Genomic DNA, 14,294 nt, shown 5'->3' with positions numbered 1-14,294 from the left:
TCAACACTTTAGCCATTGTATTTAAACTGGTGATGAATGGTGATAAATAATTAAATAAACAAACAAAACTACAGTTTATTATTATAAAACCGTGGGAAACTTTGCTGAATTAAAATTTGGAGCATTTTTCAAAGCAATTAAACATCTTATACAACAAAGAATATGCTCAAATAGCAAAGAATTCTGGCCCAGATTTGGGATAAACTGGCACAGCAGGCATTCATCTAGCTCTGGCATACATCATGTGGACTAAGCATGGCCCAGGTCTGGCAGAGATAGCCCGCAGATCTTGGGCCAAATGTCAAATGTAATATCTGGCCCAGATGTTAAAAATTGATATGTGGGCCACATAAGTGTAGCCCATCTTCACCCACATTTAAAATACATTTAAATTATTAGCAAAGAAAAAAATTCTACCAATCATTTTGCTTAAAGAAAAAGCACACTCATATCGCATCTAAAGTGCAATGCTTCGTTGGTTTATCAAATTCATTGCAGTTGTAACACACCAAAATATGTGGCCCAGTTATGGGTCATTAACTTGGTTGTTTGGCTCTTGTTTGGAAACCAGACTTGGTCCTGTTGTGCACTGTAATTCACAGTGGCATGTTGGCCAAGCAAAAGCTGATTGTGTGGGCCAGAAAATGTTTGCTATGTACGTTATAATAACAATATGAAATCAACAATTGTCTTTATAAATGGTTTGCCAAAGTATTGCCTTTTTTACACATTCTTGAGGTTGTATAAAATGAACTTACTGTAACAGAATGCTTCGAAGCTTCTCTTCATAATCTAAAACTTGAAAATACATGCATCTTGATATTTCATCTCGTAATAAAAATACATCAGACAAAAATTATTTTGCGTTTGCAAAGTAGGTCATTCAGGAGTCAAGATGTTGACATTTTGATGATTTTCAGAATGGTTGTCAATTTCATTGAGATTGTAATGGACTGTAATGACAAAGAAAGATAGAAAAAAAACCATAATTGTTTTCTTCGTTTTTCTCCGTTTAAAACACATAATTTAATAAAATTGCTTATTCTTTTTATACATTTTAATAAGCACTGGTCAGAATAAGAACTTTGTTTAATTGTTGCACAAACAGTGTCTAGGGACAATGTTATTTTGACGTTCAATAATGACATATGACATTAATTGTTGGTTGATTTTAGGTTGCATTGGAAAGTGACCTAAATCCAACGTCGAGCCAACATCTTAAACCAACGTCATATTGACGTAAAATCCTGACATTTATTCGTCAAGTATGACAACCAAAATCCAACATCTGATACACGTCATAAAGGTAACATCCACACTATGTCAAGCTGTAACATCATTAGACATTGATATTTGGTTGATTTTAAGTTGGACATGACGTTGGACATGATAATCAATGTCATATTGACGTCAATTACTGACATTTATTCGTCAGGTATGGCAACCAAAATCCAACATATAATAGACCTCATAGTGGTAACGTTCACACAATGTCAAGCTGTAACATCATTAGACATTGATATTAGGTTGGACGTTGGCCTGATGTTGTTTTTCAGATTTTTATTTCCAAGCAAAATGCAACGTCCTCACAACGTTGGGGTACAACGTCAATCTGACGTCATTTTGAGGTCCTGTGCCTGCTTATATAATCACTTTTGTAAATTTAATTTGATGTGGACACAAAAACGTATCTGTTCTTTGACCCGGAGGTTATACTTACCTTATGCCGCAATAGTTTCACCACCCACAGACAGCATTATCTTTAAAATAAAACCATTTAACAGTTTATGCGTAAAATCAGCTCAGACCATTAAATAAATCAAGCACTCACAGAACACTTGTATTTTACTTGAATACTTTACACCATGTCAAGGTTTTATTTGACAGTATTTCAGTAAATATCATACAGTAAACAAGAGCTCTGCAAAAGTAAGTATATATCCATTGAGTTGCATTTCATAAAAATAGTAGCTCACTTACAGTTTTTGTGACTAGGTCATAGTACATAGTGTCATATTTATAGTTTTGAGCTGTACAAGGTGAACCGCGCTGTTCTTTGAGTTTTACACAGTGATTCTGAGCCCCATTTGGGCATTGCACTGCCGTTGTGGCTCCACGATAAATCATCTCATTTTATATCACATATTTATCAGGTGTAATCTTTTCAGTAGCATCTCTGAAGCATTTGGCAAGCTTGAGAAAATATAATCAGAAAACAGTGTCAAGCACTGAAACTATTCTCTCTTTAAAAACTTGCTACTCTACAAATAACAAGGACCCCTAAGGCCAGAAACACACTAAACAAGTAGGCCTACATTAGGGGTGTCCAAACTCAGTCCTGGAGAGCTGGTGTCCTGCATTTGTTAGTTCCAACCACAATCAAACACACCTGAACAAGCTAATCAAGCTCTTTCTAGGTATACTAGAAACATCCAGGCAGGTGTGTTGAAGCTGGAGCTAAACTATGCAGTACACTATCGCTCCAGGACCGAGTTTGGTCACCCCTGGCCTACATGAATACAAATGATGCTAACTATACAAGCTAATCATCCCTTTTTCTGTTTTTGCACTCCGAAAATATGTTAAAACGCAACCAATTGCATTCTTAACACAGTACTTATTAGTGATAGTTTTCAGGTTAGTGCCAACTTTTGTCATGAAGCTAACATTTAAAACTGCTGTTAGCCAGCTAACTTACTAAAAGTGGCCACGCTAATTTGTTTCACTATTTTTTATTCCTGATTAAATAAAAGGTGAACATATTTTGAAGCTAAATGTCATTTTATTATGGTGAAAGTGTAGTAAATGTTTTATGACAGATTTGTATAATCACATTTTATTACTAATACCAATTATTAGTTATTTTTGTAACCTTAAAGCTACAGTACATGCTGCAGCTTGCTAACATTCAATGAAAATTAACCATGGTTTTATTACAGCAAAGGGCTTAGTAATCATGTTTTTTTTATGTGTAGGACCTATTCTATTAGCACTGTCAGTCTGATTACCATTTGTGTAATCACAGGTTTACTATAAATACCATGGTTAAACTTTGGCTATAGTGTAGCAAAACCATCTGTGGTTATCATGGTTTTTCTACAATAACCATGTTTTTTGTGGTTTTATTTGTAGTAAAACCATAATTAGTTTTTTAAAGGGTAAAGCTTATGATATGCTAATAGTTAGCTAACCTTTTCTGAGAGTTAATCATGGTTTTATTACAGTGATAGTAACCAAGTTTTGTTCTTTATTTGTATGTTACATGCTATTAGCTATCTAGCCATGTTTTGGTGATTTGCATAACCACAGTTTTACTATAAAAACCATGGTTAATTTGTGGTTATTTTTATTTGTAGCAATCATAGATATTTTTTTAACAGGTAACTTTTCTAATATGCTAATAAGCTAATTAACCTTTGACTAACTTGGTTTTATTGTAGTTAAGTAGTAACCATGGTCCTTGACAGCTGATTATTGTTTGTATTACCATGTTTTTACCATAAATACCATGTTTAGTGTGGCAAAACCATACAGTAGTTAAACTATAATAATGTTTTAACCTTTTATTGTTCATTTTCATATTCCATTATGCAATCACACAACCTCCACATTGCATGGATCTTTATTATAATACACTAAACAATGGTAAATGTGAGGGACCTTTATAACACAATGGTTTACACATTAGAAGATAACTATGTTGTTCTCTTGAATGTTGTTAGCACCAAAATAACAAAAATATGGCTGACAAACACTCACACCTGCATTTGTGAACTTACAAAGAGTGTGTTTCTGGCCTTTAAAAAGTCTTATTTCTTTCTAAAATCTTTAACTTTGAACCAAATTAAGCCCCTTTTTCAAACTATGATGAGTTACCATACCATTTTGGAGTGATTCAACTCATTCATATGCACACGCAGTCTTTGCTGGTACTCTGTGGAAAATACATTTCGACAATGTCATTGTCTGTCTGTGATTTCTAAGGATGTACCACTCAGAATGTAATAGCCACAGAGGCACACTCGCTTTTGGAGTGCTTCAATTAATTTGCCTTTATCAGGGAAATGTTAGCACTATCTTGTAATGACTAGATCATTGTCGGCTCTCCTTGTCATCTACAACAGTTGTCAGTGGAACCAGTCATTGCTTTATTTCTGTGGAGGATGAATATAATAGAGATGATATTATGACAATGGGTGGGCCTGATGGGGTCTTGTCTGGGTCCTTTTCACAGAAACTGAAGTTGACATGTATATATTAATTCAATTTAACAAAGTCATCAAAGACGCGAGTGATTGTACAGAAGATCAGACAGTAATGCAGGAGAAATTCACAATGAAGCACCATTGGGGGTTTGGCATGTTTGTTTAAGAGAAGTGTGTAATTTCTGTGCCACTATCAGCTTATAAAATTGGTATAAAGTTGTAAACAATTAAGACACTACGTTGTTTTTCAGCTTTGCAGGATGCCACTAGTTGCACAGAAATTACTCATATGAAGCTAAAATGGTATATTTGTTACTGACAATGGTCGGGTTTCCCTTTTAACGTGAAACGATATTTTTTTAAGTTAGTAAAATAAAAAACAAATTAACAGTGTGACTTACTGTGGTATTGGTAACTAGTGGTGGGCAAAGCGAGGCTTCATGAAACACTGAAACAGTCGAAGCAAACGTGTCGAAGCTTCTAAACGTTTTGAAACCCGTCTCTACGGTGACACAGAGTGGTCATTATTATGAATTGCTCTGAAACAGCTTCAGCAAAACAAACGGTTTAGCAAATTGAGCTATTAAACCCCACGTTGTAAAGTTGAGGTTTCAAGTGATTTAGTGAGGCAATACGAGTTCCCGACTAGCATGCTATGATAATGGGTTTGAATCCAGGGTGATGCAGCTATAGATGTTAGGTTTTAAATGCTCTGCTCTTGTAACGTCTTTTTGTTTTAACATTGGTCTGACATCCTAATGAACACTTTGTGAATATATATGTCTTGTTTTGGTCATAAAAAACATAAATAAATACATTGAGTCATAATTTCAGAGTATTTCTATAAGCCAAAATTCGAACATGGGCCATTTGCAGCACAGTTACTCTGTGCACACCCACAGTGCACTAGGCTACATAACGTAGAGATTTTCAGTCAAATGCAGATTCGCCAGGTCCCAAAAATCTTCTGAAATGACCAATGCTGTGAATCAATTTAGTCATGTGACCTGGTGTTTCGAAACACTTTAGTCACATTGCCTGGGTGTTTCAAATCACCTGGGTGTTTCGGATCATGCTTCGCTGTAGTGTTTCGAAACACTTTTGCTTCAGGATTGACACTGTCGAAACGTCAGTTTCACCTCAGCCATATTGGTAACCTAGTAACCAACAGTAAACAAGGCAAGTGAATTGGTCACGTGTTCACTAATAGTGAATCTGCAAAAAATGTTTTGTGAATTAAAGGATTTTTCTTTTTTCATTTGCCATTTCCATCACTCGTTTCTCATGCCAAACTTCAAAATGCACATCAACACATGGTGATGGAAACACAGCTAGTGGCACTAATGGCAATGCAACACAGAATGATATGAATTATGAAAGAGGATTTAGATATGGGGGAGAATAATCTCCAGATTTAACTGAAAAGTACAGTTCTATTACACCTCAATATTCCCACTGATTACATTTCATCCCCAGGTATCAAGGCTCTTTCACATGAATCACGTCGATGTTCCCCAGTCTGCTAAAACCGAAGCTGAACTGATTCTGATTGGCCATCAGGGATTTTTATTGTTCTTCAGCTTAAGAAAATGAAAGTAATTCCACTGGCAGAGCCCTTTAAAGAGCTTTTCTTAAGTTAGCCTTTGGTCAGCAAGCTAACGTGTTGGCTTACTACTGTAGCTAAGTTAGAAAATATTGAATGACTGTGAATATACAATGAGTTACAGCATACAACACAGCACTGAAGGTGAATGATGATTACCCAGAACATAACTGCACGTTACCTCTTTGATTTGTCTTTCATGATTAGGAAGCATTATTTGCTGAGAGGACGTGAATCATGTGAAACAGACTTAAATAAACTTTTATATAAGGGAAATACTAATAAATGAATCATCATAGAAAGATTTTGATAGTTAACTGATAAATATTCATGGATGCACAGCATTTACTCTTAACAGTACTGTATTTCATATGTCTACTGAAAGACAAAGTGCTCAACAAACATTTAAACTTCTCTCCGAGATCTCAATAATAAATATCTGGCACCTTTGTTTTCTATCTATGTATGAAAATAGCTCTCCGATTTAAATTGATATATCTATACTGCAGACATAAACCGGTCTCTCGTTGATCTACACACCAATCAGCATTCAGAGACAGGGATGCGATAACATACTGCACTCATTCAGATCTGGTGTTACTGTTGCAGTTTCAATGGAACAAGTAGTCCAGTGAATATATAGCAGCCTATTTTTTTGTCTTGATGTGGTTGTCTAGGATTTGGAGCTCAAATAAAGCATCAAGTGGTCAGCATGAAGCAAGGGTGTCCGATCCAACTCCTTAGTGGGCTGCAGAGCTCATCTCCAACCTGGAGAACTGCACAGTGCACACTTGCCTAGACATATTGCAAACTTCCGTTTAGTGCGTAATTTTGTGATAACCCTCTGGGCCTGGATCAAATTGCACCATGAACCCTTGCTGCCTTTCTCCTAGACCACCCTATTGTGAAGTAATTCCACTTTGATTGTTGGGTAGTCTGGTGCAGAGCTCATTTTACAGTGGACTTGACTGAACTGCACAACGAGAGCTCATAGCGACTGCAAATGAGGCACTCGAGAGCATGCTTTTGAACGCTAAAATAAAAAATGGGACACCCTATGGTCTTGTGTACATGACAATAAGTGTGCCATTTGGGACAGGCAGCTGCAAAGGAGTCACTGTGGATTTACTGTGTGCTTATTAAGGCCCTTTCCCAAACACACCCCAAACCTTTGCAGTTTGTGGAGTCCACACTTTTGGGATGTAATGCCACTTTGATATTGGGTATAAGGCTGAAGTGCATATCAAGGATGCATAGCAGCCACAAAGGGGGAGCTCATAATCACCCATTTTAAGGCTAAAATTACGTGTGGGACACTATACAGTCTCATGGACTTAAAGGACATGCAAATATGGTGGCCATTGTATGTCTGCAATATCGCAGATGCACATTAATTGTGCCATTTGAGATGGGGTGACACTTGGTCAGGTGTGTTTATTTAGGATCAGAGCTAAACTCTGCAGAACACTGATCCCTACCTCCAGGAGTAGTACTGGACACCTCTGGCATAAGGCACTCTGCCCTAATCAAAATCATTCTATAATTTACCGAAAACACCTTGCACTCCTTTAAATTGCTTTGAACAAGTAAAGGGAGAATAGATTGAACCAGGGATGACAGAGTCAAGGGAAGGTCAAAGTCCACCAGCTCCTCCAGAAACTAACAGAGCAGCTGACCAATCAGTGGTCTCAAGGGGCGCTCACACTGACAGCAACATTTTCAGCTACTGGAAGTCATTACTGATCAATGAAAGTTGGCTGTTTTAAGTGATACAAGTGACCGCTGGCTATGAGATCTTTAACATGAGAAGGCAACTGCCAATGTCAATGTAGACAGTGAAGGTAATGTGATTTGTTTCCTGTTGCCGTTCTGCAGTATTTCGAAGTTGAGAAGATTTAAACCCTCTAGAGTTTAATTTGCTGTCAGTGGGAATGCACCTTAAAATGGAATAGGAATAAATTCTAGATTACACTCTTCTAATGTACACCATGTATAATGGCAACACTTCAGTATGGGCTCACAATGGTGTATAAAGACCATATTTACAATTTGTCTCACATATATGTAGTCATATAATATATCTATTTCTATATTCTTTTTACCGACCCTTATACAGACATCTGCAGGTCAGTCTTTTAAGGCAGAGTTCCATAGTCGAGTGTCCGCTCATAAAGAATCTTTTTAATCATTTCCATTCTTCAAATACACAAAAACTGTATGTCAGGCAACTCCTTCAGTTTTCTTCATTTTTTAATGAAGGCGTATAAAAATTGCTGTAGCCACCGGTGGTGGCTAAGAGTCAGTAAGTGGTTCTCTATGCATGTTCATCTCTGAGTCTTGAGTGCTTTTCCCCAACAGTTTACACCAGTCTGGGTTTCTTTTTTGCACGCTACATGCTTCACTCATTCTACCGTGATATTTTTGGAGTGAATGCTTCCAGTTCTTAAGGTGGTGGGTGTCATACCTGTTAAAATAACTTAGAATAAAATATAAATAAAAAATGCTCTGTCTAGAAATGCATGGAAAGGTCTTTTGTGAGGATTGTAGGGGGATGGCACATAGTCAATTTTAAAAACGATCTCTATCAAGTAGAGCAAGCCTGTGAAAATCAATCAAGCAGAGCCCAAGCCCAACCAATCTCAAAACAAGTTGGCTCACAGCCAAATGTTGGTCCAAGAGTTGGCTGAAAAAAGAGCCAAAAGGTTTAAACTTGGGCCTGAGATTGGGTTGAGATGTTATCTGCTGATTGTGGAGGTGGCTGAGCGTAGGGTACTGGGTAGCTTGTCCGTACCAGGGATCTTCCAGGGCCCTGGGGAAACTGTGGCCTTCCTGCCTGCAGCACTGCTGGTCTTGGAGTTGTGGCTGGGGTTACTCTCTTGGCTCATTTGCCCTTTTTCTGGTTCCTTTGGTAGGGCTTTGAATGGCACCAGAGGTCCTTGTTGACTGTTGCTACCATCGAGGCATCCGTTTCCCCCATTCATGCTGGTGTCAGTCAGGGATGTTTTGGGCGAGTCTCGCTTGCGAGATGGAGTGTTGCTTCGTTCCCTCCTGCGCTCCTTGGACTTTGCCCGGCTGCTTTTCAGGGATTTCGGCTCACCCGCAAACTCATCAAGGTATTGTTGCTGGCCCTTCCCTCCACTTGAGCGACGGTTGGTCCTGCTACCCTCCCTCTGCTTGATCCCACCCCCAACTCCACCTGCCAAAGCTGACCTCTTCCCCACATTGGCCTGCTCTAGAGCCCTACTCTCTGAGCCTCTTGGACCCTGGCAAGAGTCTGGTCCTACTGCTTCCAAGGACGATGTATGAGGTGGGTCAGTAGGTGGGTTCACATGAGAAGAAGCTGATGGATTGGATAAGCTGTCGTGGGGTGGTGCTACTTCCGACAGACTTGGGGAGGCTGTAGGGTGAGCATCCCAGGGGGCGGGACTATCTGCTGGGGAAACATGATAGCAGTTACATCCATCCTTCAAAAAGAGATTGAAGTAGAAATTGGAACACACACACGTGCACACAGAAAAGCACAGACACCAGAACACACACACACACAAAAAATTGTGAAACCAAAGCCAACACAAGCAAACAAGTACTAACTAAAAAAAAAACAACCACAACAATGTTCTACTCTGAAACCAGCTCAGTGCATACCCGACCGTGCAGCTAATTTCATTGGTCAACAGTTTAAAGATCTGATTGCGACAAGCAGAACCCGGATGCTCTATCAGTGAGGTTATAGTTAGATTTTAGTCAGGGGTTATTATTTGTTTTTGTGATATGAAAGATATCACAATTGGCTGCAGGGGAAGGGTTTGCTCTGAACTGCAGAGAGAAAATCTATATCAATCATACTAAAAAAGAACCATAGTATTACTATGTTTTTTTTTGCACATGGTATCATTATAGTGCCATGGGAACCCATATTATGATAAATCCACAAAATATCTTTGATGTTGGAGCATTATTTAAATAAAGTAGCATTTAAAAAAACATCAAAGCATGGTACTACCAGCTAATATAATCATTGCATCAAGTAATTATAAAACAAAAACAGGATAATAAAATGGTTTCATCCCTCCACTAGAAGTGGAATAATCTGGTTTTCCCATTGGCTTCTCCATCTATCTGCCTTTCCCCACACATAAACTCACACACATCACTTCACACTGAGATGCTTATATTGGAGTGACATCTCCACACTTCCTCTCCTTCCTCTCCCAATACACAATAGCATATTTTACCCACACACCCACAACCCAAACCGAAAGAGGGTCACCAACCTTAATATTCTCATTATACATCCCCAATCCTACCTGTCACCTCATATATTGCAGGATGCACTGAAGACTGCTTAGCTTTCTACCAACCTACGCAGCACATATGAGTCCAGGCGGCCATTTTAACGTTTGCTAACAAGCGAATTGGCTGGGAATTCATTTCAACACAAGAAAACAAACACTTACAACACTATCCCTTTATCATTAAGCTTCAAGCGCAGGGAAATATAGCAAGTGTAAACAATTACACATCATTGTGTCTCCCTGCTAGCTTTTTCTTACTCTACTGGGGTACATTTCTCTCGTTTATATGGCCCTGGAGCAGCAGAAATCACTGGCCTACAGAGGAAAAAGACGAATCCGAGCTCATAAAGGCTTTTTCACAGTGAAATAGAAGACAGGTATGGAATATAAAACTATAGAGGCTGACACAACCATCTCATGATGGCTGTATTTCAGCTCGGCCTTTGTGGCTCCACAGAGATCACAGTGGGATACTAAATGCATGGGAAGGGATGGCCAAATGTGAGCAGATTTCAAAGCAAAGGTGTGCACTGGGTTGTTTCAGTGGTTGTTAGAAGCTCATAGACATTAAGTTCCCATCACACTGGAGAGTCGGTTAGAAGAATGTTAAGAATGTATGCGAGTCAAAGGCTAGATCAGTCTCTCTTCGATGTGGGAGTGTTTGAAGTAGCTCAGAGCTTTCATTGCACATGGACAGAATATTGAATATCCTACAGTAAATGTACTCAATATTATTACTTGGTTGTTATACAATTAATCACTGTTAAAGGGACAGTTTACTCAAATGTACTTACTATGTACTCACATTGAAGTGGTTATAAACCTTTTTGAGTATTTTTTTTGTCTGTTGAACACAAAATAATGTATTTTTGATAGTAGGAGAAACAAATACTATGAAAGTCAATGAATAAAGGTTTCCAGCTTTGGACATAATGTCTTTTTTGTTGAGGCTTCCTCAAGTTAGTAAGGTAATACTGGTCAATGAGGTAATACAGAGATTATTTAACACTATCTCTGATATAAACTAGAGAAATTACTTGAGAAATCCAGCTAATGCAAGTTTGCTTCCAAAAAAATTATAACTAGATTGTTCATAGAATGTACTGTATGCATTACAATGTTTTAGTACAAATATATGGAAGTATTTGTAGTGCTCGTTGCGAATTATACATACAGTGCATCCAGAAAGTATTCATAGTGCTTCACTTTTTACACGTGTTTTTATGTTAGAACCTCATTCCAAATTGGATTCAATTCATTTATTTCCTCAAAATTCAACACACAACACCCCATAATGACAATGTGAAAAAAGATTTTTGGAAACTGTTGCAAAATTATTAAAAATAAAAAACCTGAAAAATCACATGTACATAAATAATCTTAGCCTTTAGCGTGAAGCTCTAAATTGAGCTCAGGTACATTCTGTTTCCACTGATCATTTTTGAGATGTTTCAGCAACTTAACTGGAGTTCACCTGTGGTAAATTCAGTTGATTGGACATGATTTAAATAGGCATACATCTATCTACATATGGTCCCAGGGTTGACAATGCATGACAAAGCACAATCCAAGCATGAAGACAAAGGAATTGTCTGTAGACCTCCAAGACAGGATTGTCTCAAGGCACAAGGCTGGGGAAAGTTAAAGAAAAAGTTCTGCAGCTCTGAAAGTTCCAATGAGCACAGTGGCCTCCATCATCCGTAAGAGAGGAGAACCTTACAGAAGGACAACCATCTGTGCAGCAATCCACCAATCAGGCCTGTATGGTAGAGTGGCCAGATGGAAGCCACTTCCCAATTTGGCAAAAGGCATCTGAAGGACTCTCAGACTATAAGAAACAAAATTTTCTGGTCTGATGAGACTAAAATTGAACTCTTTGGAGTGAATGCCAGGTGTTACGTTTGAAGAAAACCAGGCACCACTCATCGCCAGGCTAATACCATCCTTACAGTGAAACATAATGGTGGTGGCAGCATCATGCCGTAGGAATTTTTTTTAAAAGCAGGAACTGGAAGAGTGCTCTTGACCTTAGACTGGGGTGATGGTTCAATCTTCCAGCAGGGCAATGACCCATAACACACCACCAAAATATCAATGGAATGGCTTCACAACAACTCGGTGAATGTCCTTAAGTGGCCTAGTCAGAGCCCAGACCTAAATCCTTTTGAACATCTCTGGAGAGATCTGAAAATGGCTGTACACCATCGCCTCCCATCCAACATGATAGAGCTTGAGAGGTACTGCAAAGAGGAATGGGCAAAAATTCCTAAAGACAGGTGTGCCAAGCTTGTGGCATCATATTCAAAAACACTTAAGGCTGTAATTGCTGCCAAAGGTGCATCAACAAAGTATTGAGGAAATGCTGTGAATACTTAATGTTATGAGATTTTTCAGTTATTTTTCTTATTTTTAATAAATTTGCAACAATTTCAAACATTATTTTTTCCCTTTGTCATTATGGGGTATTGTGTGCAGAATTTTGAGGAAATAAATGAATTTAATCAATTTTGGAATAAGGCTGTAACAAAAAATTTGGGAAAAGGGAATATGAATAAAACTACTAAATATTTGACACTGAGTAAATTTATTTGATTGAAGTATAGTAAATTTGCAATTTACTTTAAATTACTATCTTTATAACTACATTTACACCTTGCTACAAATCATGTTGGTAAAAACAAACAAACAAACAAACAAACAAACAAACAAACAAACAAACAAACAAGTAAAAAAAATTATAGGAAAGCAATACACTTTCAGCTAATTCAGAAAAATACATACAAAAATATTTACATTAAATTTATAACAATGTTTTTTTCTAACAAACTTTTATACATTTAAATTTTTAAAATACCTTTCTTTTAATTTAGTGTGATTTATGAGCCATTTTCCTCATGGGCAATACAGCACACACACATTTGTTTTTGTCAAATGTGTGGACATTACATACGTTTCCATTGTTTTTATAAAGTACAAACTGTATTTTCTTTTCCACCCTACCCCTAAACCCAACCTCCACAGAAAACTGTAGTTTTTTATAAGCTTTTTGAGAAACGAGGGCATCAGCAATGTTATCATATTTTACCACCTTTTTGTATTACCTGTGTCATACCATTACATAGATACAGTATGACACAAAACATGCACACACACACACACAAATATACATATCTGAAGACATGTAAGCAATCCAAACCACAGCACGCAGAATTGATTAGAATGATGATTGGTGTGTTAGAACACATGCACTGTTACAAACCGTGTCTTTAGGATGGCCCATTAGGAAGAAATAGGGGGAGCCATGGTTGTCACTTTTCATGCACATGGAGAGACTGGAAGATACCATTCCTATAAGAGGCGAAGTAACAACCTAGACCAATCATTAGGGTTAGAACAGCAGCCACAGGCTAAGACAGTATTAAGATCAGAGCTGAGATAGTATTCAGTGAGGAAAATTGAGAAAGGAAGGACAAATTATTCACCATATTACTGATGAAAGAGAAGAAGACTAGCTACTGGATTAATATACAAAAGAACATGCTGTCATAACCATGTTAAGAAGAGTGTTGTGTTAGCAAGAAAATGGAAAGATTTTGAATTGTTTTGGGGTTATTAAATATTAGTGTGCAAGAGAAGGATTTGTCTTTGGTAGCTTTGGCTTGATTCTCAAACTTGCCATGTTTTTGCTCACAACAGATTTTTTGTGAAAAGATTTACAATTACTATTATAACTACAAAATGGACACCACTTTTAGTCCTGGTCTCACATACAGGGCTTAGACTAAGCAAGGATGAGGTCTTAGTTTAATTAGGACATTTAAGTATTTTTTATAAATGTGCTATAGAAAAAATAATTACTGTTGTCCATCTTGAGACAAATACATTCTAGGTAGGGGACTAGGTTTAAGCTGTTTTGTTATATGAGAGGATAAAATTCTAACTATTTTAAAAATGAGCCAAATCGAAAACTGTAACTGATGGTGAGCTCTTTCTAAAAGTACAGATAAAAATAACTTGTTGAAAGCAAAGAATAATGATATATAAACCATGTCAACTAAACACATTTACTGGCCCTGGTGTGAGAAAGTCTGTAGGTGTTGATTATTTCATAACACACGCAAGGCATCCTAAATATGTACCATGCTTAAAAGTTTGTGAACCCTTTAGGATTTTTTAGATTTCTGCAAAATA

General features: G+C 37.6%; 1 protein-coding gene across 1 annotated transcript in view; it reads right to left on the bottom strand.

Moving 5' to 3' along the window:
* Positions 1-1,867: 1,867 nt before the first annotated feature.
* magi2a (membrane associated guanylate kinase, WW and PDZ domain containing 2a) overlaps positions 1,868-14,294 on the bottom strand; it is a 345,845-nt gene continuing 333,418 nt past the window's right edge. The window contains exon 24 of the mRNA XM_056455551.1: positions 1,868-9,238. Coding sequence (XP_056311526.1) covers positions 8,544-9,238 — 695 coding nt within the window. The 3' untranslated portion in view covers positions 1,868-8,543. The remainder of the gene's footprint in view (positions 9,239-14,294) is intronic.

This window comes from Danio aesculapii, chromosome 4 (assembly GCF_903798145.1).
Source record: "Danio aesculapii chromosome 4, fDanAes4.1, whole genome shotgun sequence".
Lineage (NCBI taxonomy): Eukaryota > Metazoa > Chordata > Actinopteri > Cypriniformes > Danionidae > Danio > Danio aesculapii.
This window is presented reverse-complemented; position numbering and strand designations above follow the sequence as displayed.